This window comes from Colias croceus, chromosome 10 (genome assembly GCF_905220415.1).
Source record: "Colias croceus chromosome 10, ilColCroc2.1".
Lineage (NCBI taxonomy): Eukaryota > Metazoa > Arthropoda > Insecta > Lepidoptera > Pieridae > Colias > Colias croceus.
The window spans coordinates 5107731-5132203 of NC_059546.1; the positions used below are offsets into that span (position 1 = coordinate 5107731).

General features: G+C 31.2%; 3 protein-coding genes across 6 annotated transcripts; 2 read left to right on the top strand and 1 right to left on the bottom strand.

Moving 5' to 3' along the window:
- Window positions 1-274: 274 nt before the first annotated feature.
- LOC123694818 lies at window positions 275-2211 on the top strand. The gene is made up of 4 exons (XM_045640397.1): window positions 275-422; window positions 502-745; window positions 1217-1411; window positions 1938-2211. Exons 1-4 carry the CDS (start codon window positions 384-386, stop codon window positions 2192-2194), a joined length of 735 nt encoding a protein of 244 aa, XP_045496353.1. The 5' UTR covers window positions 275-383; the 3' UTR covers window positions 2195-2211.
- Window positions 2212-6143, top strand: LOC123694817 (retinoid-inducible serine carboxypeptidase-like). The gene is made up of 9 exons (XM_045640396.1): window positions 2212-2887; window positions 3007-3254; window positions 3449-3548; window positions 3979-4109; window positions 4181-4291; window positions 4443-4767; window positions 5046-5123; window positions 5534-5682; window positions 5922-6143. The coding sequence occupies exons 1-9, from the start codon at window positions 2830-2832 to the stop codon at window positions 5979-5981; spliced, it is 1260 nt and encodes a 419-aa protein (XP_045496352.1). The 5' UTR covers window positions 2212-2829; the 3' UTR covers window positions 5982-6143.
- On the bottom strand, window positions 6132-23641 carry LOC123694815 (RUN and FYVE domain-containing protein 2). 4 transcript variants are annotated; one of them, XM_045640394.1, is made up of 14 exons: window positions 23380-23641; window positions 17523-17701; window positions 17214-17323; window positions 16878-17085; window positions 16450-16628; window positions 14445-14581; window positions 12996-13054; window positions 12451-12576; window positions 11844-11984; window positions 9668-9765; window positions 7898-8039; window positions 7590-7664; window positions 7276-7506; window positions 6132-6866 (listed from the first exon to the last, which is right to left on the bottom strand). In XM_045640394.1, the coding sequence occupies exons 1-14, from the start codon at window positions 23549-23551 to the stop codon at window positions 6741-6743; spliced, it is 1983 nt and encodes a 660-aa protein (XP_045496350.1). In that variant the 5' UTR covers window positions 23552-23641; the 3' UTR covers window positions 6132-6740. The 4 variants fall into 4 exon arrangements, with proteins under 4 accessions (XP_045496350.1, XP_045496349.1, XP_045496348.1 ...); XM_045640393.1 differs by lacking the exon at window positions 23380-23641 and adding an exon at window positions 18036-18462; XM_045640392.1 differs by lacking the exon at window positions 23380-23641 and adding an exon at window positions 17997-18462.
- Between the last annotated feature and the right edge of the window lie 832 nt (window positions 23642-24473).

A 24473-nucleotide genomic window follows, 5' to 3' on the forward strand; every position in this document is an offset into this window, starting at 1 on the left:
TATCACGGAAATCCTACGGGAACGGGAACTATGCGGGTTTTTCTTTGACTGCGCGGGCGAAGCCGCGGGTGGAAAGCTAGTTTTGAATAAAAAATCCATAAATTTTATTTTTAATTAAGAATATGATTGTAGTAGATCCTGCCCACTGTTTTAAATTACCATATCATTAGTAGTTATATTTTTGGGTCAGTTTTGTTAAATTCGGATACTTTTAACTTTTCCTATCGTAAAAGGAGCGGTCGTTGCCCAAGGATTTACGCATTCGTTTTGCGCGTGGGAAACCTCGAGCTTTACTCGGAAGGGTCTTTTAAAATTTTACATTCAGATATCGGTTTGATATCGCAGAGTAATGTATTGTTAGTTATAATAAGATAACAGAAAAAATGAATTCAATACAAATCTGTTTAGTGGAACTCTTATTTGTACGTATATTTCAATACAGTTTTTTTTAGTGGTATTGTAATTTGTGTTCAATTGAGTTTAAAGATAATCAATCTCCAGGTAATATATGTGGCCGATAATGTAAAAGCAATAACAGTGAAACCGTGTCCGACCAACAAGATAGCTCCACATCGGCGGACGTCACGTTATGATCACGCTCGGACATTTGGGCACATTTTTAGTTTATTTGTACCTGATGATGTACAAGGAAATTACCAGGGGAGTCTTCAAGAAGAACCACAAGCAGACGATCCTGAGGATTGTGGCGAAATAGAGGATTATGATGAAAATGATTTGAGCTCAGGTAACATTTAACGGCCATAGATATAATTTTGTCCTTTTAATATTGCAAATTGCAATTCAAATAAAAACGTATTAAGGTCACATATCACAATGACCTCAATAGTAATAATTATACTGGATACACTTATAGGTCCGCAGGTGACACAATGTCACAATTAGAAATAGGTAGCTTTTATACTGTCCCTATAAATAATAAAAAAAATAGATCATGTACCTACCTACATATAAAATGTAAAAGTCCATGTCCAGCCTAAGCCATGCCATGCCATGCCTTATGAAAAACAAGGATTGAATGCTATAATATTGTTGTAATGTTTTTTTTTCAGCCTAGGTATAGTGTTGTTTGGAATAGTCAATGTGATACATCCTATTATTTTCTTCTTCGCTTTTGATATCGCTTGGATCTCCTTCCTTACATAACAATACCACAGATTTATATATAAATTAACATTAGTGCATTTCTTCCTCACAGTTACGCAGAAAAAACAAGAACAAGCGAATAGACGCTTTTTCGGTCCGTTTAGTTTTATAAATGGTCATTATAATAGACCCCCAAGGACCACAACAATTCGCGCAGAAAAAAATACTTATAGCCCGACACGTCCTCCCCCTGGAGGCTATTTTGGCACCAATCCGTATAGACCTCAGATGCAGTTAAGCCCATCTGGTTTGTATATTTGAATCTAATATATAAAATTCCCGTGTCACAATGTTAGCTACCATATCTACTCCTCCAAAACGGCTGGACCGATTTTCATGAAATTTTCTGTGCATATCGGGTAGGTCTGAGAATCGGCAAACATCTATTTTTTAGATAGTAAGGTTTGCCGGGACAGCTAGTAATCATATAAATACAATTAAGTACATTAACATATATATTTTATTTTTAACAATACATATCATTCAATAACATGCATTATATTTAGCACAACTTTTACAAGGTTAACGCTGACATTACTTTTGGCTTGTATGTTATTTATATAGATTTCTAGGTAATTATAAATTAAATCAAAATATATTATCTACTACGTTTAGTTATTATGCTTAAAATATATTTTTTATGTCTCTGGTTCGCAGCTTCGCTGATACTTTAATTCGAGCAGTAACTTACCGCTGAAAAGTGATGAGATTCTGAGATAAATTAAGAATCTACCATATTCATATATTCATAATATACCGTTATACTTTTTTAGATTATTTAAAACCTGTCCAAGAGTATAGTCAAGAGCCCCAAATGCACTATCGACCCGGATTGGTCGGAGTTCCACTTGGCCATGTAGTGGGAATGCATCAACTGAAACCTACGAGACATTCGTCTTCAACCACAACACAAAATAAAGAGCATCACAAAGTACAAAACTCGCAGATGCACACATCGCATAGGCACCCAAAGGCTAGAAATGTAAACGAAAATGGAATACTACGTTCGTTCGTAGATTTGTTGTTTTAATAAAAATATAATTTAAACCTTGTTTTAGTGTGCACATTGTTTTGTTCGAGTGTGCGACAACTTTCATTTTCATTGTGCTGCCATTCCTAACTGACCCTACTGCACTGCGCAACCTTGGCTTGTTACCTATTTACGGTTAAAAGTTAAAACCTAAGTGAATTGAATGAATAAAGCTTGTTGCAGTTGTTGCCTAATCTGAGTGAATACAACTTTAAACTTATAATAACAAAATACCTAATGTCTGTCTTGGGTCAATAAAAAGTAAATATCTACTACCTTGTTAAAAGTAAAAAGGCAATCAAGATATAATACCTATCAAATTTTTCCTATGAATAGTTTACTCATTTTTGTACACAAATTAATAATATTGTAATTGCGCATTTAGTGTAGTTCATACCCATATAATATTCTGACGTGTCGGATATCCCACATTTTAATAACAAACACGTGACAAATAAACAACTAAACGAGGATAAGTACAATCCGTTATTTTTGTTCATTAAACATATTAATTCATTAATTTAAAGTACTATGATATCACCACACATTATAATTCCTAAATGTGTTCAAACGCTTCGAGCTAAAGCCATCGAGTGCATGCTTGTTTAGCTTTATATAGTTTCTGTGTTTCAATCATGAAAAGTTTAATTTTTATATCAATCGTACGCATATTTGTTTTAGCACTATGTGACGGTAAGTCTCAGTTCAGTTTATTTGCACCTGCGCAATAGGAACTTCCTGTTTCTATTAAATGTCACGTTTATATTAGGTACCTTAGCGTTATTTATTGGTCACGAATGATTTTATTTTAGAACAAAACCCATACTTAGAAGCCCTTCGTGACAAACCTTGGAAAAGCGTTCACAGGTATGTCGAAGTGCGGCCAGGAGCTTTTCTCTTCTATTGGTTCTATTACGCCGATGGAACTATGAATGGCGCTGAACAAAAACCCCTAATAATTTGGATACAGGGTGGCCCAGGAAACACAGCTTCTGGTATTGGAAACTTTTGTGAAATTGGTCCTTTAACAATGGATATGACGCCTAGAAATCATACTTGGGTTGGTATATAATTCTTTCTCAGTAGTACTTACCTAGACAACGAATTGTCTAGGTTAAAATTAAAAAAAAAAAAAGGTTCACAATTTATAAAAAATAACTAATAGCAGAACTATCTCTATTCGCTTTTTTAAACGGTTATACAACTGCAATAGATTTGTTACATTGTAGGTATATATTATTTTATTTATTAAAGGTGAGAGGAAGAAACGTGTTATTAATAGATCATCCAGTTGGAACAGGATTCAGTTACGCCTTAAACAAGTCTCTGTATGTGAAAACTGACCGAGATGCAGGTATGTTTGATAAGAAATATAAAGGTTAATGATTGATTTATTTTTGAGTATTAGGTACAATATATATTTACTAATTCGTTTTTCAAACTTCGACCTAATTAGTAAGGAAACTCGAATGTAGTAAATGTGATTTCCAGTCGACATGAAGACATCATTTGACGTCGAGTTCACGTTTATCGAAATTAGTAGAGCATGTTCTCGCTTGATCAAAATATTTTTAAACTAACTGCCTACTAAGTTTTTTTCTTTAGATACTACAACTGTTTATATGTAGCTACTAGCTACATAAACACCTCTAAACTTATATGTGAAGGTGAAAAAGAAAAAGTAACATTTAATAAAATCTCACTATTATTACATAAGCTAATAGATTTTCGTTCACTCTTAACAACATACGTTACGTATTAACAATTTTATATACATTTTCCAGCAAGAGACCTATTACGGGCAATAAAAGTATTTTTAAAATTTCACAAGGAATTTCGCAAAACACCAACTTACATCATCGGCCAAAGCTATGGTGGAAAGTTAAGTGCGAGGTTGGGATTTTATCTACATTTGGTACGTAGGGACAATTTATATAGAGACTTGTTTACTTATGGTTGAAGTAACAGACAACATATCGGTTTCAGGCTATAAAAAATAAACATTTAAAAATGAACTTGAAAGGAATTGGTATCGGCAGTGGTTGGATCGATACAAAGGAAAGTTCTATACAACAACCCCGATATTTGTATGACATGGTACGTAAAGAAGGATGAAGAGGAAAAATATAATTAAGTACCTATTAAAATACCTAAATAACTTACGTGTCGCCACGTAAAAAAATTCCATTTTTAATTGTAATTAAGTAGAGAGTTAATGTATAATATACGTTCATTTGTTTTTTTTCAGGGTTTGATCGACATAAAAACTTACAACAAAGCTATGAACATAGCAAAAAATATAAGCTATCTTATAAGCATCAGGCATCACGCTAAAGCAGCTGAGTACGACCACTTGATGTTCCAAACCTTTATAAACGATACGAGCACAGAAATTAATTTAGAAAATATTAATAAATACAGTAATTATTGGGCATTACACGACCTGTCGCTTAAAGTTAACTTATACGTGAAACCGACGTTGGCTGTGAATCAATCTATTGTTTGGACCTACATATCGCATTCTGCGTATTATGGTTTAAAGAACGATTTTGTTTTACCTGGAACCAAATTTTGTAAGTAATTATTTTATTCGGTCAATTATTTATAGCGACGATTTTAATTAATTGTCAGTTATTCTTTCCTGACTTTCTATTCTGGTAAAGTACTTAAAGCTTTGTATAATAATTTATACATATTTTTATACGTATAGAGAGGTTCCATAAAGTCTTTCGGCATAATAACATGATAGCAGACCTTCAATGGAACCTTGCTGAGTCGAAAGTTATATATCTAGATATGCGAAGTTAATGGGTTGTAAACGTATTGTTATGATAAAAATTTTCTTTTTTAGTAGAAACCCTGCTGAACCGCACTAAGTTACGAATTGTTGTGTTTAATGGAAATTTAGACGCAGTAACACCTCTCAGTGGTAAGCCAATTAATATAATTGAGTTAACTTTGTAACATATTGAGTGAAATAGAGTGATCAATTCGATAAAGTTTCAAATTTATGAGACAGTTCAATTATTATTATTAGTGTAGAAAACTGTGTTTTAATCCCACTTGGCCAAGAGCCCATTCACCTTGTCAAGGTGCGACATTCACCAACCATGTTGCTCATTAAAACATATGTTATATATAAGCTTTAATTGAATAACACCTAATTATTTATTTTAAAATAACAATTATCGTGAACAAATAATTGTTCTGACCGACTCAATAAACTTTTTATAGGTACACTTTTAATATATTTAGTAATTTTCTAATAAAAATTTAGTTCAACTTACTTATATATCTATAATAATAATCTAAACTAATGCTCATTATTTTCTCTATTAGCCGCAACAAATTGGGTACATAACCTAAAATGGTATGGAGCAAAAAAATTCATGGAGTCTACAAGAATACCTATTCGTGGTCAACGAAATGGATTCTATAAAAGCTACGATAATTTTAGTTTCTGGGCCGTATTCGGCTCCGGACATTGGGTAAGACATTTATCAATTTTGAAAAGTAGTTAATGAATTTGTTATTACATATAATATTATATTATATAATAGACTTTATTATTGTCTCTACTCAAGAACTACGCATGTACCACTAAACTACTTTTGAACCTTGAAATTATGGCGGGATATCAATCATTCTTCACTAAGCAGATATTGCTCATTGTATGGAATAATGTGGCAAAGCGCATACTGTTAAAATCTATTATTTTATTTTCTAGGTTCCCGAAGACAATCCTACAGCTATGGAAGAAATATTGGAATATTTGACTCGTGCGTAAATACCTTAAAATCTTAAATAGGATTCCTTTTAAAGAATCTGTAAACTGTAATATTAAAACTAAACGTATGTATAAGCTTCATGTACGTAGTGTATATTTTTATGTAACATTTTATAAATTGAGAATGTGTATGATAAATAAAACGACAAATTCAAGTTGTAATTGTATATTTCATGAAATTAAATTAATTATAACATTTTATTTACATAATATAATTAATTAACAATTAATAGTTATACATTTTAACTTGAAGCACCACACTGCAAGTTTTATTTATTTAAGCTACAGCATAATTCTGCTATTCATTTTATACAGCATTAACCCTATTTTATTTTACATTCTATTGAAAATAATAATTTGAACACTGTTCTGTAGGTCTGTAAAGTATTTTCAATGAATTAAACTTACACGATAAAATTCGATTTGTGAAATAATAAACAAAACGATAATATAGATATTATTATTTAAAATAAACCGCACTCATAAATAATTATAAGTTAAGCAGGTACTCAAGAATAAAATTTGTTACAAATATTACGTTATAATTGAACATACACATAAACATACGACACGATTTCTTTAACAGTATTTTTTCACCGATTCGTTGATTTTTCAAATAACAATTTCAAACATTGAGCAACTTTAACAAATATTTTTATAAATTTATTATTTTTATAGCATATTAGCTAATGGCATTTATTTAAAAACACGATTATAGTCGATAATGATTCAGTCTTTGTTGTGTATACAAGTTTATAGCTACGTGAGTCGAACTTCAGTGAAACACGAATCACACACTCTGACTGGTTTGGTGTTACCAACTAAAGCTACTGTTTTTTCGCTACAAGCCCCGCAAAAAATGTTGCCGCATCTTCTGCAGTGGTGCTGAAACAAAAACAAAGAAAAAATAGTGTGATAAAATATGAGTACTAACTAGTTATATATCGAAAACCAAAGTAACGAAGAGATATATTGTTTAAGACAGAAATTCCGAATCCAAATTATAAAAATATCGAAATCACTAGGTTCTAAAAAACACGTTTTACTCAACTTAAAAGGAACACGTGACACACGATAAATAAATGTAAAAAAATCCGTATTTTGTAATCCACTCTTTAATAATAATACAACTATTGTCTTGTTCTTACACATAAAATCTATTCCCAATGCCGTAGGTAAATAATATTTTAACATCGCGTTAAATTTCCGCTACTTAACCCATTACATACAAAGCCATTTTTGGCTGCTAAACTTTGGTATTTGTTTCTTTCCAATTATAAATAAACAAAGTTACCTTCCGCCTGGCTATAGTGAATTCCTTAGCACACGCCGCACAAGCTGTGGCATCTTTATCGCTCGCCCAATTAGGAGTTTCCTCGACCGATGCCTTCGCTTCTTTTTCCAACAATTCCGCTAATTGAAGTTTATTCTCACTCAACGTAGCTCCAACTTCTTCTAGAGTTTTCTGCGCTTCGCTATATTGGATTTTGAGTTGGTGCTGTTCTTCTTGTAGAGTTATGTATTTCTATGAATAAAATTAAAATCAAATTAATCATAATTACTTATGCGTAAATTGACATAGAACATTATAGGTTTTTTAGTACTTACTTGTCCAATTGATTTTAATGATTCGACTTCTTGTGTTAACGCTGATATTTTGTCACGATCGCGTACCATCGAGTCCTAAAATTTAAAGCCAAATAAATACAAAAAAAAAAAAATATTTAGCCAACTGTTTCAATTATTGGGCAAAATGGCACCATTTATTATTAAAATGACAAAAAAAAAATAAATGGGCAAATAAATATTAAACTTGCTCATAGTCAAAGCTTTAAGAAATTAAATTGTCCTCATATTTTGAACTTTTTATACATTTTTTTCGACATTCGTAAATAACATTGCCATACAATACAAACCTGCAAAGAAACTCTCCATTCCCTTTCAATTCTTAAATCGCTTTCTGCCTTCACGGCACGTGATTCCGCCGTTGCAGCCTTTTGCCCTAAAGACCGTGCACTGTCTTCAAGACTCTTTCTCACTGCCTTATCTTCTTGTAACCTAATTTGTGAATATTATATAATTCAAATGATCTGTATTTTTAATCCTATGTATATTAATAGTAGTATTTATTACATACTTGATTATTTAAGACAGAGATGAATTTGAAACACAAATACTTTTTCATATTGTCAACAATGTAAGCAATTAACCATGACACGCGAAACAATATTTATGAGAGACTTATGTGACCGCGTATTGCGCTACTGCAAAATATACTCTGAGATGAATATTGTGTTCGTATTGATAGCTTTATAATCATATTTATCAATTATCATAGAAGCAGTTTTGCTTTGAAACAGATACACTTGAAAAGGGTAACAAAATAAGAATAAAATCGTTGACTAGAAGATAAGATAGTATTATTTATTTTATTGTCAATTAACCAAAAAATATTTAATGGATAGAACCTCTCATTTCGTATATGTATATTATTAGATCATGTAACCATATTTTTATTTCATTTTTTACAGAAAAAATTATAAAAAAGTGCACCTAGTTGATTTGTAATTTATCAATATATTTTATTCTTTAATTCTATATGAAAAATAATTTCTTGATATGTTTGTAACTTTATATGTTTTGGGTCTGATAATTCTCAATGTATCATTCTTTAGTATTGATAGTGGGAACGACAGAAGGATGAGGAACATAACAAAAATTACGTTATAGCAAATAAATAAACAGTATTACGAAATAGCAGAGCAATATCTACAAAACCAGATATTTATTTTTAAATCGAGAATAATAAATATATATTATGTATCTTTATTATATTGGATTAATTTTTAGGAAAGAGCATGCAAAATCATATGTGACAATGGCAAACCTAGACAATAAACCAAAAATGAAATAAGCAGTCTGTGGTTCATACTTCATTCATAAATGAAACATCATTAATGTTGGAATAACCTTTATTATAAAGAAGGCATACATCACTAGAGCTCTGAATTACAAAACTATAAAAGAAAAAATGATATATTTAATGCTAAATAACAACGCTTACAAGTATGTTGCGCATTTATTCTATTTCATACTATGATATTAAATATTCCTAATAACATTGTATGAGATCAATTGCATTTTTGAATATAATTAAAATATTATTTAATTTCAAAGATTTAATCACATTTCAATAATACTACAATATCATTGGTAAAGAATACAAAATACTTTTAATATTTGGTTTTATTCCTATTATTCGATACAAGATTAAGTATTGAAGACATAGTATAAGATTAATAATAAAGTTAAATAAATTATAATAACAATGACAAAGTATAATGAATACAAAAACATTTTCGGTTTTTAAATAAAATCTAAAAAATATCACGTAACATGTTATAACTAGAATTGTAAACCACAGCAACAAGAAGCTAAAGCAACTAGCGCCTTGCTATAAATAACCGAAGTTTTATTTTTAAATATTGCTATCAAAATATTCATTTAAATGACTAAACAGGTTTATTGTAAGGGTTTGCCAATATCAAATGAGTTTACTTATAACGTTACGTCAGCAAGCTGTGCATCGCTCACATATAGTGCGATAAAACTTGATATGTCAAGCTGTTACCGCAACAACTTGAATAATCTAGGCACTGTTTTTAGATAAAATATATAAAACCTACTTTTCATCGAGTTGATGTATGGTGCTGCCCATTGATTCAGTCTTTGCTTCCAATTTGGCTATTAGGTCTGTTTTATGTTTCAAGGAACTTTCACATTCCTAAAACAAAGCCACCACAATTTAACTCGGTTAGAATAGTTCAAATCCTCTGTTAGTATTGGCCCTTAAGTGTTAGTAAGCGATAAAATTGGTAGTTAACGTGATCGAGGCTAATAAGATGGAATAAATAACTATATGAATATGTATTTTATGTGACCATCATATTTTCCTCTATATTATGGCATATGCGATAGTATATAGATAGGTTATTTAATATACTAATTTTATCTAGAAGGAAACACCACCTCGAATGCTATTTTCTCATTAAGTTATTTACAACGCTTTAAAAATTACAGTCTACTCATCAACACTTTTCATAGGTTTTTCAGTACTATTGCCTTTGCGGAACGGTGGTATTTCCTGAAGGTTCAATTTTTTGTTGGGTGGACCCTCATCTTTCGACTTTGTACCCTTTTGAATGCTACTTTGTGCTCTTAAAGAATCTAATTTAGCTCCGAAAGTATCGTTAGTGGGAGATTTTAAAGCTTTAACTAGATCGTGATCGGGTCCTAGGAAGTGGTTATATTTTTCGAGGTTGTGAAGTATTTTGCCAATTTGTTCAGCTTTTCCCTGAAGCCTGGATACCATTTCGCCCTTCTGCGTGAGCTCCACTTCGCATTCCTTCCGTTTTAAAGCGCGGCATTGATGAATACAATAGCATTAGTATATTTAAATATTATTAAATACATACACCTGCAACAACTTAAGCGTTTTGTACAGAATATTATATCCTAGAAGCTGCGGAATGCACTAAGGGAACGAGGCGCTTCGTTAGAGTGGTGTAGTCACGCTGGTGAGGTAGGTAGCAAAGCATTATACAGTAACACATGGTTATGATGAATTATTTTATAAATATTTCACATTCTTCTACATTTTTCGATTGTATTTATCTGTTTTTTTTGGGAAGAAAGGCTCAACAGATTTTTATTCTTTTAAAATATTGTTTTTAATGCGAAACCACTACAAGACGAAATTTACTAAACACCTTTAAATGAAGTACGATTGTAACGAAAGACAATGGAGTTGATTATTATTAGCAACAAATGTTTAAGATGACACAGTGATTTATTCGATAAGCCGGAGGTATGGTTATATTAATTATCTTGAAGAGAATGCATGGGCGGAAAATATTAGCTCCCACACTCGAAGATCGGCCTTGCTGGGACGATGACACGATTCATTGAGATTGTTTACAAACGCATTGCCGTAATGCAGATAATAGTTAATTTTATTAGTCATACATAATAATATCCTATTATTACATCCTATAGGTTCTATAAGATAATCTATATGGGTAAATATTTTTTGGGTAAAAGCTAAGTTCTCATTAAGATTTATTTCCAAAATTGATTGGTATATGAGATGGTTTGGAAAATTTATTAGAATTCGAAAGAAGACTTTTATCCCTTAATTTTGGCTTTATTCACAGTATTATATTCCAAACTTAGACACACTTTTACTACAACGCAAATAAGCGTGGTGGGATCATGTCAATGAAATGTATACTTTATGACTTACAAATTAGAGCTTATATTGATATGTTTATGATGTGAGATGGGGTTGTACTTCAGCAGAATAAGTTGCATGTGTTAATGATGACGATTGCTTTTGCTGTCCGATCAAATTGTCGTTGCGACATGCATGAACTTGAAATTCTAATAATAAAGTCATTATAATAATAAATGAGGCTTAATACAATAATTATTATGCAATGACCGTGACCGACACAATTCGCTCATTTGGAGGTCAATTAATTGTGGAAGAGCGAATGATTTGAACTGAATAGTGATAATAGCATAGAAAAGCAACGGAGTGGGTTTCGAAATAATTTTGTTACTGTTAGTTCAAGGTCTCTACGAAGCCATTAACGGTCAAGGTACAAAGGGTACAAAATCCTACATAGTAAGGCATGCTTTATTTATAGGGCTTGCCATTAAAGAAGGCAATAAAAATTCAATGAAAACATATTTGTAAGTACAACCATTAAGGTAAAAATATGATTTTATAATTTACTTAAAATTTGTTATGTGTAAAACCTTCTTCAATGTCAAAATAGAAGAAAATATTATGAGTGTTACCTGCAACTTTTTGTACATTTCCAAATTAATCAGTTTTATGTCGTCTAACTGTCTCCTCAAAGATATAATAGTGTCTTGTTTATCGTGAATATCTTTTTCTAGCAATTTCATTGCTACTTCCATTTCCGCTTTTAGCGATATCTGAAAATTGTTTATTATTTATTTTAATCTAGATTAATTTGAAGAATTAAAAGTGTTTGAATTATTCAGTTATAATAGTTCATTAAAATTTAACGGGATAATATTAAAGAGATGATGGTTTTATATCGAACATTTATGTGGGAACAGTCTGTTAGAATGGAAATTTAACTGTTAATTTACTATTCATACAGTTAATTTTCTCGTAGATTGTTTGTAACTAGTGCATTTTGAAAATTATAACTAAACTGTTCTTCTTCATAATTATATTATTATTAACTCAACTGCGGAGATTTCGGGGCATATAACATAAGCAATAGGATACATAGGACAAATTCCAATTAGAATTTTTGTCAAAGGATTTGAAATTTAATTTAATTGATTATTTTAATAATTATGCGTTACATAAAAATACTTTAGTAATAAAATGTACGATAGCACATTATTTTTCCTTTGACAATGCACTTACTTGCAGATCAAGTTCCTTTTGCAGTTCAGTATTCTTTTTCCTTTCTTCCTCTAAGAATTTGGAGAATTCGGTGTCCTTTTCATTTTTAGACTTATCAGAGGAAGTACTTTTAACGCTGCGTTTTTCCTTATTAACAAATGACATACATTTAATATAACGAGTTCCTGGTGATAATTAACTGCTAATAAAACAAATGAGTGTTTACATTATACTACTAATGCGAATGTTGCACTAAATAACAAAGTTGCAAAACGTAAACAATTAGCTCTTTATTTATGGTACTATCACAATAATATTATGATGAATTATCTTCAAAATCCGAAATTCTGAGAGCTCTGCGATAACAACGTGATGAATAATGTAAAATAAGCAATTACAACATAAATTTAATGAATACTATTGGAATGTTAGGAATTGATTATTTGTCTAATAGGAATAAATAGTTGAATTTAAAATATTTGAGCACTTGATTTTTCTGAATAAATAACGAACATTAAAATAAATGGCTTTTAACAAAATGATATATGCGGTACTATATCACTCACCTCCTCCTCCGAGTGCAATTCAGTCACTTTGATCCTGCTATCTTTAGTGATGTCCTGACCTAAACAAAAAGCGAACGTTATTGCGGTAATGTCAAAAATAGCTTCTCCCACGCGTTGCGAAACTTACATGACTTCCAATAGCTATTTTTTCTTTTTGTTGCCGTATTTCCCATTGGTAAGCGGTAGTGCATAACGGTATGGTAAAATATTTTGGAGACGCGTGATGCGTCGCCGGCATACTAATGTATACTAAGCGATACAATAGAGGTGTAGTGACTAGTGACTCATTATTGTATTAGGTGTCTTATCTAATGCGGATTGTGTTCGATGCGAATTTCACTTTAATCTTTTTGGACTAATGCAGCGTGTACGATGTGCGTATAACGATCGTATTTTTCTGTATTTCACGATGTTTTCGGATTAGAAGCAGTTTTGGTGTTTTTTGTTGAAGTAGTTTTTATAGAAGGAGGTCTTATTGCGGATGGCACGATAAATAATAATTATGAAAAATTAATACGTTGTGATTATTGTAATAACTATGAATGCTATTATGTATTCTTTTTTGGAAAAGTGTCAATACGGTTCCTATAAGTTTGTATTTTTTTATCAATGGACAATCATCATATTTTATTTCATCTAACCAAATTACCTATTTAATTATGATCTTTTTATATTTGAAATTAAATACAGCTTTAAAATTCACTTATCAAGCACTATAACTTAATTGAAATAAATATATGCAAGTAAATTATTAGCATAATTTATTGTATATTTATTGCATTAAGCTTATCCTCGTATTAATGATAAATAAGTAAATTGTCATCAGTGTGTGTAGTTCTTTGTACTCGTTATTAAATGGCGATTTATATACATAGGTAATCCTAATAGTAATTATTTTTCCTATAACTAAATATAAAAAATATAATAATAAAGACATACTTCACATAATTTGCTACATAAAATATTATTTAAAGTTTTCATGAGTACGTAAGTAAAGTTCTTTATTTGGGTAAATGGAAAAAAAAAGTCTCATTAATAAAAATTATAAAAGAACATTGATAGGTCATTTAATATAGTTTGTCGATATTATAAAGACATGTTAGGCTTTAATGTTGAAAATTAAGCTTCTGGATTATGAGGATTCAAGTAAAAATTAATATTATAAATAAAATTATACAAGATATTTATAGACTCGTAACTAAATTGGAACATAAAACCTAATCAATTTCTTGTGTTTTACAGTAAGTAGAGTTTTGGGATTCCTCTTATACTGTTTAATGATTAAATCATTAAACTAATAGGGCAATTTAATATGCATTATGAATAGTATTTTCTAGTGTTTGATTATTATATGATTAAATCGAGTTTAAAATCCGTTAAAAAATCTTTAATTTCTAAATGTATTATGAAAACTCTTATTAATGTTTTAAAATAACACAATATGCTTACCCAAGGCATGCTTCAATTGATTGTTCTCTTCAACAAGTTGAATCATAGTATTCTTAGCGATAGCCAAATCCTCTTTCATAAGAGCGTTGGTTGTCGTCAGGCTTTCGACTTTCGACTGCAAATTTGCTACAGTCGCGCTGAAAAACAATCTTTTGTTAATACAGATAAAATACGAAAACTCGACCAGAGAATATCAAAAACTTATCATATCTCTGTAGAGTAGAATAGTAGAAACTTCTCGCTCAGAGAAAATTGACGAGGTTTCGAGACCAGATCAGAGTAAAAAAAACAATTTATGTGTAATGTGTATGCTTCTGTTCTAACTGGAAGGAAAACATGTGTGAGGCAATAGTGAGAACTTAATATATCGATGATGATAACATAGACGTGACATGATAATAAAATTTAGATGAATATTGTATTTTAGTAAGCAGAAAAACAAGTAAGATAAGTTTTGCTATAAATCGAAAACAAAATTGCACTATAGTAAGCCTATATTACACTAATGTACCAATCGCGTGCTGCTGTCCAACTTTTTGCTTTATTTAAACAATGGGTTCGTATTATGTTCTATTAGATATATATTGATCTCATAATGATTTTACATTTTTACTATTAAAGTAGGAGTTAGAAAACATTTGTTTCATATTTGCAAACCTAAAACCCACATGTGAGCTCTGTTGTACATTATTCGGTCAAAGTGTACTGTGTAGCATTGGCATTTGTGTTGACATTTAAAGTAAAGTGTATATTGAAGTTTGAACCTTAACTTTCTAACCCAGAATTCTTATATTTCTTTGGAGATTTTAGTGTTAAATTAGCGCACATTCATATATATATATGTATTATACATATATTTTAGACTAGCTGTGCTCCGTGGTTTCACCCGCATTGCTCCACTCCTGTTGGTATTAGCGTGTGTATGTGTATATCATATATTATAGTCTATATGTATACTGTACAGCCTTCCTCGATAAACGGGCTATCTGACGCAGAAATAATTTTTCAAATCGGGCCAGTTGTTCCTGAGATAAGAGCGTTCAAACAAACAAACAATGTCTTCAGCTTTATAATATTAGTATAGATCCAATTATATCATAATTTATAATTAATATACACTATAAAATTGTGCCCAATTGTAGCAGATCTCCTTTGAAATACAAAAAGGATTGAATAGAACTACGTTTCAGGCATTCAATTCATTTTAAATAAAAAAAAATATACTTCAATTTCCTTGACATCCCATTATACCGGTTTCTTATCATAAAATTAGGTGAACAATAAAATAAAAGGTTATTTACAGACACCAACATTGAATACGAGAGACATAAAGTTAGTAATTCTAGCGTAATCGTGAACATGTCTCTTTGTAATAAATGCGTGACCCATAGTTTACGTGACTATAATTATTAATGCATTTATGACCGTGACTTCTATAAAAGCACTTTAATGTCTTTACTGTTAGCTAATTTCTCTGTGAGTAAATAAAGGCGCAACGAAAATTTTAAACATAAACTATTTACAATGTAACGCAATGTGTAATTTATTTAATATTTTTAAATTTATGGTTTACTAGCTGTTCCGCGCGGTATCACCCCCGTGGCTCCTCTAATGTTGGTCGTAGCGTGATGATATATGTATAGCCTATAGCCTTCCTCGATAAATGAGCTATCTGACACCGAAATAATTTTTCAAATCGGACCAGTAGTTCCCGAGATTAGCGCGTTCAAACAAACAAACAAACAAACTCTTCAGCTTTATAATATTAGTAAGTATAGATAAGTAGTCGCCAAATAATTTCACTGCTTCTAATTTTATCATCATAAGCTTCCTATTTTATCATAATAAAAGTTAGCGTTTGACCTTATACACCAATCACAAAAGTACTAGATACGAAGTCTGAGACAAAAATAATTTTCTAAATTCATACCAGTTCTTATGTTCAGCTTGTTCCAATAAACTGTTCAATTTCATAATAAAACTATATCAATAACTTCCCACTCACTTGAGATGTCGATTCAGCTCTTCAATATAATTCTTCTGGTCGAGCATTGTATTGATGTGTCGTTGTTTCGGCTCATTGTTCCCGTTATTGCCGTTGTTGGCCAAATCGTTCGATGAGTTACTGCCACGCAGGTATAGCGAGAAATCGATCACGCCTTGTTGGCTGTCCAAATCCTCTTCCTATGACAATATATTTTGGTTTTATTCACGACATTACGATTGGAATGAAAGAACATTCGAGAGAATGGCATATTTAAAATTATACATTGTGATCGAAACATCTAGTAGTTCTGAGAATGGAATAACATCTATTAGGAGGAATCCTATCATATAGGAATAACACCTTAAGTGATGAGTGACAGCATTAATACAATAATGAGAGAGAACAATTATATTTAGAATACCATATAATAATATGTCAATAATTACCTTCACGCATAAATTACAGTCAACGACGTTAAGTCCAACTAGCAGGCCTGTAATAATAACAGCTTCTTCGTTCAACATCAGCGCATGAGGTTCAAAATATTCCTCCAGAGTTTCTTCACGGTGCTCTAATAAAATCCTAAGATAATCCGCAAGCCTCTTTTGCATAAGCGCCAGTCTAAGCCAAGCTCTTGCGCGACCCATAGCAGTCCTGGGAATAAAAGTAACAGATAAATAAGAATACATACTGCAAATCAACACAAAACATTTAAATGTTTATTTGATTTTGTCATGACTGCTAATAAAGTAAAAATATAACGAAAATTAAATTCAACATACTTAACAGTTGGCAAATCCCTCACACTAGCCGTTATGTCAGCGGCCTCTGGTGAATATTTTTCAACCATTTGAAGGATGTCCCATAGTTCCTTCTTCGGTCCGAGGAGACCCTAAAAACGTAGTTGCGTTAAGAAAGCCGTATAAGTAGTTTATGAATATAATAAAAAATAAATAAGAAATTACGTCATCAAACAAAGTCGTTTCAAATGCTATTATAAGATATGATCGTTGTAAGACTATTATTTATAGCTTAAGTACGTATGTTAACGGAATCGCAAGTACATAATCTTTGAAATGTTTTTCGTGTACCTTCTTAGGTTTGAGGCCGTGACGCATGACATGTTCGAGAACAATGAAGAAATGGTGTAGCGGCAAATGGTCACTATCGAGCATCCGGCCATAGCGTAGGGATTGCTCAATTAACTCCTTCACAATCAGTTTCGAGATGTTCACGAGATTACTACGTTCTATGACAACTGGGTCTCGGGCTAAAACAAATGTTTTCATAATTATAATGTAATCTATCACGTAAGGTCTTTAAACAATCGTAAGTATATCAAAAGTTACGAAAATGGCTAAACAATCTTAAAAATCTAATCATAAAACTTGCATGCTTCTCTTATGGTTATAATTTATCTATTACATGCGCTAATGAATGAAGCTACATTTCTATATTTTGAGGACCAGTTCAAATATGACCACTTATATGTACATTTTAGTGTCGATCAAAAAGTATAAGTGTGGGTATGATTCACTACGTACGAACCGTAGTACAAGATTTACCCATCAAAGAATGCATAGGATCATCCGGAGATAGCGCACCATTGTCAGATGGGCGGATGTAGGAATCCTGCATCTCCATATCGTGCAGCTCCTTCAGGCACAACCACTCGCCGTCGACTGACACGCGAAAGTTGCATAGGTAAATGGTGTCTTGCGCCCCAGCCATTTCGGCATCGGGGTTACCGTCACCTTCGATACCCGACGGGAGTCCCAACTCCGGCAAGGGATCTACCCCACGAACCGCAGCAAGAGAACGCATAATAACGCAGCAAATAAACTATGAAGCGAAAAAACAAGCACTCTCGATTGAATTGTGATCACTGTCCCGTATTCATATTACGGTACTTTTACAGGCAAATATTCTGATTTTGCTTATAATCGTCAACGCTATATTTCACTGCGAAATTAATAATGTTATTTTGATCGAAAGGAAGTTCTTGCTGGGACAATGTCACACAAATGGGATTTCCAGTAAGTTCACTGTTGGTATTGATTTTCCCGCATAGCGCGTAGGGTTCAGGAAAATCAATACGGTACGCGAAGTCATGCCATCTACTGGAAAAGCGAGAAACTAAGCTTGAGATTGTTTGTAGTGTATGAATATTTATCGTGTTGTTGGAAATATCCTACAGATGACCTAGTATTCAATCGCATATGTAAACAACTAACAATATTCACTGGCACATTTTCATTTGTCTGTATATATAAAAATTATTTATGAAAAATGAGTTGTAATTTAACTACTACCTATTCTAAATGGGCATTAAATTATGAAGATTTTTTTCCTTCGAAACGGTTTCAGTTTCGGTAGTTATCTAATTATTTTACCTTAATGTTTCTTTTGGCGACCTATCCAAACTAACATAATTTGTATATTAAAATAACGGGAACTTTTAAATTTAAAAGGTTTTGATTACAGGAATCACAATAAAGCATTAGTAATATTTTTTCATATATAAATATGAACACTACAAACCAAATTTCTAGTTACAGGTGGTTTGTACAAATCACTACATAGTATAAAATAAAGTCGTACTAGTATCATAAATGCGAAAGTATCTCTTCTGTCTGTTACGCGGGCGATGCCGCGGGTGGAAAGCTAGTACAATATAAGAGCAAAAAAATGTGCAGATTAGAAACATTAACAGAGCCAATATTTAAAAAGGTGACTCTGTATGTACGAAATATGGATTTCGATAAAACTTGTTTGATTGAGGAAGTTCGGGGAATAACGCAAATGTTCACCATTTTTTGTTGACTCACAATAATAAACAAAAATCTGAAATATGGGATGTGAAAATCCATATTTAATGTTGACTAAATTGTTATAAAGTTCACGCAAACGAATGCGCGGGCGATAACTAGTTTGCTCGGAAAAATCTTATACCAAATAGAGATATAAGATTAGTCTTGCCTTGTGTCTTGTCTTGACCGCATGGTCAGTTGTGATGCTAAAACCAGCCTTTCTAATCAAACGACTGTCATGAGAAAAATAAATGGAATTATCAACCAATCTCCTACAAAGAATAAATGTTTCTGCCCTATAAACAATCCCACCAAAAACATAAATGTAAAAATTGGAGCCGAGTTCAATCGTTGACTTAATTTGCCAAAAAAAGAAATGAGATCTAAATGTGTGCCAAGTTCTGCAGACAGTCCAGAAATTTATTTACAAAGATGTATTAAGTTCTTAGGTTGACTGAAAACTCAATTGTTTTATTTTCCCTTAGAGAACAATGTTTGTTCCAAAATATAACTTTTTTAATTTGAACAATATAATTATTTTCACAAAGCAAACAACTAATGACCTATTGAACCCCATAATTTGATGAGGCTAGTTTTTAGAACCTCACAAAATATAAACCGTATGTTCTCTAAGGGAAAATAAAACAATTGAGTTTTCAGTCAACCTAAGAACTTAATACATCTTTGTAAATAAATTTCTGGACTGTCTGCAGAACTTGGCACACATTTAGATCTCATTTCTTTTTTTGGCAAATTAAGTCAACGATTGAACTCGGCTCCAATTTTTACATTTATGTTTTTGGTGGGATATCATTACTTTTTGTACAGAAAATTACTCTGCAAATTTGATTACTTACACCATTTATGGTAATTATTTTTGCATGTTTGTATTAGCTAAACATGTTTGTGCTTTATTAATATAATTGTATCACCATTGAATACCATGTTTAAAGCAAAATAAAGATTTTATTTATTTACACTGAAATTAAAACTAAACTAAACACTCATAAATAAAGGATAAATAAATGTGAATATGTAAAATTATATATTATTTTTAACTGTATGAGCAATAAAGGCAATATTTTTATTACAATTTTCTTTTATTTTACGTTTAATAACAGTTTTGAATAAAGAAATCATGCAATCGAAGTAATCCGCCCTAGCGATACTAGCGCGAGTGAGTGTGATGTCAGAGGCGCTTCGAATCTACAAATGTTTCGTCCTAAAATATGTAAACTTCACTAATCTTTAACTCAGTCATTTATTGATGGATTTCAAAATTTTTTTCGGCCACTGATTAGTTTTGATCTATTTTTTAAGACTAGTAAGGTGAATATACTATTTTCTTTTTTTTTAAACTTTTCCATTTTTCCATACAAACAAAATTTATGTCATTGAAAAAAAAATTAAATACAAATAAATTCAGTATTTTCTGATTTTTTCCTTTGTACACTCACTATTACCTAGTTGATTAAAAAATTTGAACTTTCTAGGTCATCTGGAAGTGGGTTAGGTTTTGTATATGTCTATAAGTCAGTCAGTCTTAAAAATTGCGATTTTTGGATATTAATATCTACGCAACTGTTTAATCTGTATTTATGAAATTTAAGGTTCTTGTTTATCTTGAGGTCCTCTTGATATGTACCAAATTTGGTTTATATAACTTAAATAGTTTTCGAGTTATAAGGGGGTGAAAAGTGGCTCGAAATGGTTCGTGTAAATATACACACGGCTGCTGCTCGCCAGTTCTCTTCGCTTGAACTCGGCTTGACACGCTGCCGCGTGTCTAGATAAACAGAAATTATATTGTAGAAAATTATGAATGGAAGATTCATATAAGTGCTGATTTACACAGGGTCAGTAACTGACTACAAATTCGAGGCAAATCAGTGCTGACCCGAAAAAAAACCCTGTGTAAACAGATTTGAAGTCAGTACAGAGGCTTGAAGTCTAAGTAAACAGTTAAAGTCAAAATTCGGCGCCGAAATTCGGCGCCTCGACTGACTTGTCTACTGACCCTGTGTAAATCAGCACTAATGTCAGAAAATAAAAATAAAGAAAAAAATAGAAACAAAACAGGAAATAGAGTTTAAAGAGATACTATGAACGTGAATTAAGGAAGTGTTTGCAGTATGCAAAATATGTGTAATTAAAATGCAAATAATATAATTATTATGAGAATAGGTGAAAGTGTTTCAAATAATTACTCTGTCTGTTTCTTGAAGTGTATTGTTAATCAATTATAGAGGTCTTCTATAGTTATCTCTATATGTATATAAATACTAAAGAAAACAGAGAGTATGGATATCATTAACCAAATATATTACGCAGAAATGGACATTTCATATCAATGGGCTCTTATGTTGTTTTGTGCGTTATAAACAAATTAACATAGTTATTACAAGATGTCTTATGATGTGTGACTTTAATTTTAATTATATTGAACTAAAAACTGTACAAAACATCTCTCTGTTTGTTAAGAAACAGGTGTAGTTGTATTATAGTGTATAATTATAATAGAATTCCACTTATAGCTTCGTCAGCTTTGTTAAAATACCTAATAATAAATTATATGTATACTAAAAACTACCTCTTGAATCACACTATCTTGAAAAAAAAAAATCGCAAAAAAAATTATTGCACAGTATTAAATATTTTAGAATACATAGGGACAGAGAAAGCAACTTTGTTTTACACTACATAGTGATTAAAAACATTTACTTTGCTGTGTATATATATTCCATTTGTATATTATGCTTTGTATATTGTCTCACAGATAAATTTGCACACAACTAGTTCACCCACAAATTTTTTATGGCAAAAATAATATTGAAGTCATTTGTTTGTTCGGTTCTTCAAAATGTACATTTATAGTTACATTCTGAAATATATTGTAAAATATTAATATATGAAAAGACGTAAGTTTTCTGCATACAGATACAAATAGTGTAAGATAGACTTCTAAATTATTGTATGCTAAAATATAATAGGCAGTGCAATTGTATATTTAATTATTATTTGTAATTTAATAGGTATAATTAGCTTATTTTCTTTTATAATAATCATAGGGACATACTATTTATATGTCATTATTGGCAAAGGAGCAAAATAAATGGTCAACTTATTGTAGAGCCATTTTAATAGGCAACATTTGACAGTTCAACTAAATTCAAAAACGTAACCTAGTAACGACGACATAGAATAACATGATATTTCGTTTTGTTAGATCTGCACATTTGCTTAACTTTTTTCAATTATGATTACATATTTATAATAATAATGACCGATAGAAGTAATTTTAAGATTTCATTTTACTGATAAACCATTCTAAACATAATGAACAATTTCTGACTTGAAGAACTGACGTCGCTACAATTTTGTGTCATTAAACCTTTTTTCTTTTTAAATACCAGAGATGTAACTCTAAAAATCGAAATCTAGATCTAGAATCGAATGCATTGATTACTTGTGAATAAAAATCATCATAAATTAGTAAATTCGATTGACAAATGTTTCAAATCCGTATCGATTAATTCACTTTCATCGATGTTTTTAAGCAGGTTACCTCTCTTCGAAGATAAAATTGATAGACATCAAATGTTGCCTATTAAATTGGCTCGACTATAGGTATCAGTTGAAGGGAAGGATTTTTGCGAAGAATAAAGCAAAGGTCTGAGAGGACTGAGAAAAAGAAAAGGGGCCTCCAGATTAAACAACAGGTTCAGATTTCTGGGGTTACAGTGAAATGATACCTCGATTTATTTATATCTAAGACTTAAAAATAGAAATTGCAGGTTACATGTATACATTCAGTGTAATGATAATTGCGAAAGTTCAGTAAACAATATGTTTGTAATCTTTATTTCGCATAGAAGTAATTTTTATTAAAAAGATAAGTTTTGATACAAGATTTTGAAAACTAATTTGTATAGATGGATTATATTTTAGAATAAACTACACTTGTCTGTGAAAACATTGAAGGTCGTGCAATAGATGGAGAGTGATCATAATAAATAAATATAAATTATGCTTAAACCAGATGTTATAAATTGTAGGTACATGTTTGAAGTCAATTATTACTGTTATGTTTGTAATAATGGTTATGATGATAGTGATTGTATCTATAAATATGTCTTACTTTTTGTTGTGTAGAAATACGATTTCTCCGGTCTGGATAATAACATTTCCGGCCATTTTTCGTCCTTTGATGATGATACTGACGGTGACCTCTCTTGTATTTGAGATTTAAACGAGGACACTGACGTTGTTGGAGAACCCTCAGAATTGTTTCTGGATGAATTAGAAGCCATTATTTTTTATCCTTTCATCATTTTACACATCATTCTGTTCAAACAAAATTTGTTTTCGTTTTACGGGAATACGCGTCCGACAATGACATACTGACAATGACAATTATTAACAAGTGACTTATGACAACTGACACGTTGATACCTAACGAAATTGTCATTTCATTATATTTTTGGCTGCGTTTAAAAACAAAAAAATGAAATATACTTATAACCTTGAAAATCTTTTAATTCGTACAGGATAGTTATTAAAGTTAAAATATTAGACTAAAATAGGGTCAATGTACCACTAGCTGACCAAGCACCAATACATGACCAAAATTCAAATATACGCGCCAATTAAGAAAATACGGCAGCCCCAGATGATAGTTTATTGTTTTTTCTATAAAGCAACATCATCTATAAAATAAAAACAAACCTTGCTGCTATTGATCAGAAATATTGACATTTTTTCAACACGAGGATGTAATTAAGTAGGTGCCCCGTAAGTAATCACATTTTTTACTAAGAGTTTTTTATCGGGAGTTGATTGGGAAATCTTAATTTATCTTGAATGCAATCGATTACTCTTTATATGTCTTGTTATAGGCATAATGTTGAACCATTCTGTTATAGACTTTCGGCTTCATTTTTGGCATGAACAGTTTTTCATGATTTTTAGCGGCCTGGTTATCTTTTGGAACAGCGAAAACAATTTTTCGCCTATTGTTGACCAGTATGGTCAGCTCTTGGTTCTTTATATTTTGCTAAGAAAGACTTGCTTTTTTTGTGCTTATACCTAATTTAACAAACCATATAAGCCGTCTTATTCCAACACCAACAATGCATCTCGAATCAACATCAACTTCAGTCAGTCATTTCCTTGAACCTCCTTCGCCCAAATTAGTAGATTTAATAACTAAAATGCAACAGCAAATAAGCCCAG